Here is a 3,000-nt window from a genome sequence, read left to right as displayed (position 1 = left end):
TAGCTAGACCGTGAGATCCCACGACTTGCCCGAGACACTGACAAGTACAAACATTACAACAAGAACATATAAAAAGAACAAGTTTCTTCCTAACATGATAAGGGAGGTCCGATGAGATTGGAGCATCACTTTTCCGTTTCGTTCCGATATGAGAGATGACACCTTTGTTGATCTTTTTCTGAAACTTTCTTCCAAAACAAGGTTTGGCCATGAGAACAACTTGTCCGATTGATCGTCGTCGCCTTTCAACTGATCTTCTTGTCTTTTGGCTCGTAAATTGTGCTTTTGTGATGTCTTGCTTAAGTGAGGGATCCAGACACCGGAGATTGTCTTGCACGTGGATACCTGCACTCAAAATGGTGTTAGTTAAGTGACCTGTACCTACCTCACAGGGTTGCTGCATATCCTGAAGAGTCGAGGAAGTCAGAATGTCATCCTTCGGACTCGATGGCACATGGGAGATAACACTCGAAAGACCCTCATCCTCAATGAGAGCCGAATCAGAGACCTGAGCGACCCGCAATTTAGAATCGCGGGGGGCCTCTTTCAAATTTCCAGTTTTTGAAGTGAAGGTGCGATCCTTCAAAATTGACAGAGAGTGGGGTTGGCAGAATTGGATTACTTTGCCTTTGCTTAACATGTCTAAATCTGTTTGTGAAATCATGAGGCGCGAGGACGGCTTTCTTTTGTTGACGAAGGGGATCTTTCTAATATTTTCTGCAAGATGAGGCCCCGCACCCTGCGAGCAAACCGAGGGGGCCTCCTCTTCCCACTTCGTGTCCTGATTAACCATAATCTCATCTTCTTTGTTGTTTACCAAAGAGAGATTACTTTTGACTTCTTACTGGACATCCAAATGCATTGCATTAAGTCCAGGGTTCAACAACGTGGTACCTGTAGCATCATGTGGGGCTACACCACTAAAGATTGGGGCTTGACATACACCAACATCAGCCCTAGGAAATTGCAAGAGGACCGCCTCAAGATTTGCAATCTCTTGAGCAACCGCCTTATTGTTTGGCTCAATTACTCTCGCCATTCTAAAATCAGCATAACCATCTTCAAAGTTTCCTATTTTTGTAAAAGACACTCCTCGCCTAAACAGAGCTTTCACATTACTGTTATCAACCCCTAACACCAAGGAACATGAACTAATGGCTTCCTTAAACAGAAGAAGTTTGATTTCACACGCTGCAATGTTCAATTGCAGAGAAATAACTAGCTTTCTAATGTCATGATCAATATTATCGGCAGAGCACTCTTCATAAATAGCAGAAATGGTAACACAAAGACACTTCATAGCATTCCGATATATCGCATAAGCGTTGCCAAATTCAGTAACTTTGAAAAGAGAATTTCCATTCTCTTTCAATGAGGTTACATATTGAATGGCCTCATCATGACCACAAGTTTTCTCAAACAACTCCTCAATCACATAATCCTCCTCCTCATCCAGAAAATCCAGGTGATGCAACAAGAACAAACCTAAACTAGGAGCTTCCTCCATACCCTCAAAGCAAACCTTTAAACCTAGAACGAACTTAAAGCAGGAAGAAAAACTACTGCTAGAAAAACAAAGCAACCGAACTAAAACAGAGGCAATACTGAAAACACAAGAAACAGAAGAATACCAACATCGGAAAGGTAAACAGCTAAAAAACTGTGCTTCACCGCTCTACTGGGACGCCCAGTGCTAGGTTCCACTAGTGTCGTGCAGAAGCTGTGGATGGAAGGCCCTCGTCAGAGTACCAGACGCAGGAGAGACGATGGAGAGCGAAAAACGCAGAAGACAACTTTGATGGAGAGAGATGGGAAACGAGAGAGGAAACTAGAGGGGAACCTAGAGGGGAAACTCGCCGGTGACCGAAGGTAGCAGAGCGGAGTCCCTGGCCACCGGCGAGCTTCAGACGACGGAGTTTGTGGATAGCCTAGGGTTTCGCTAGAGAGAATGTTAGGGCGCTAGGGTTTCGTTGTTTTTCCCATTTAAGATCATATTTTTAAAGCTGATGAAGATACTATTCGAGGTGGGGATGTTAAAAAAAATACGAAAAAATAGGTCAAGTGGAAGATTGGACATTAAGTATGGAATTATGAATTAGCCCTAATCCTTATATGAATAGAAATTCCTTTTTTTCTACCTAAAAATTATTTGTTTGACGTGGTTTGCTTTTAGATTGATTGGATTAAACCTATTCACTTATATGTTATTCCTATAGTATGAAATTACATTTATTTGGCTAAAAATCTTGTTTGCATTTTCTGCATATGTTACATATTTTTTTTAAAAAATGGCCAAGTCAAGCTTTAAAAATTGAGATGTAGCAACCATAAAATGAAAATGAAATAAGATAAGCTACGTGAACTTAGAATTTTGAACTTTTGAATCACTTATTTTTGTTTAGTAAGACTGATAACTCTTTATTGTCAGATAAACAAATATTGATACTTTTTTTGGAGGGGGAAGATGAAGAAGATTACTCCAACAAATATTGATACTTAATTGGTACAATTTAATCTCAAATATAGGTTAGACTTTGAGAGATTATGATTCTAGTCTAAATTAAACTATGTTAAAAGGGGTAATTGTGGATAATGTTTTTTACATTTTGAAAAAATAGAAATCATATTAAGTCTCACATACACATCAGTGTAAGAGTTTTTGGCTAATTTGGTGTTTTTAATAAATTTATAACCATAAAGATTCTATTTATAACATTTTGTTACTAATTAAATACTTAACTTATAACTTATTTATATATATGTCTTTATTATAAATAAATAATTAGTTTTATTTCTAGAAAACGTTACATACATCACCAATTATATATACAATTTAGGTGAATATCGTTTAAAAGTGATGATCGACACTACTATTATAAAATTTTGTTACTGGGGAGAGACCGATTAAGTTTGTAAGAAGGGTGAGATAGTTGAATTCAATAAATGTAGTACTATTTTCTTTTGTATTTATATACAATTAGTCAAATCCATAAATTTGAT

General features: G+C 37.8%; 1 protein-coding gene across 1 annotated transcript; it reads right to left on the bottom strand.

Moving 5' to 3' along the window:
• Window positions 1–841: 841 nt before the first annotated feature.
• On the bottom strand, window positions 842–1,507 carry LOC125495555 (70 kDa peptidyl-prolyl isomerase-like). Its single transcript, XM_048640310.1, has one exon. The coding sequence runs from the start codon at window positions 1,505–1,507 to the stop codon at window positions 842–844; it is 666 nt and encodes a 221-aa protein (XP_048496267.1).
• Between the last annotated feature and the right edge of the window lie 1,493 nt (window positions 1,508–3,000).

This window comes from Beta vulgaris, chromosome 3 (genome assembly GCF_026745355.1).
Source record: "Beta vulgaris subsp. vulgaris cultivar EL10 chromosome 3, EL10.2, whole genome shotgun sequence".
In the NCBI taxonomy this organism is placed as follows: Eukaryota; Viridiplantae; Streptophyta; class Magnoliopsida; order Caryophyllales; family Amaranthaceae; genus Beta; species Beta vulgaris.
This window is presented reverse-complemented; position numbering and strand designations above follow the sequence as displayed.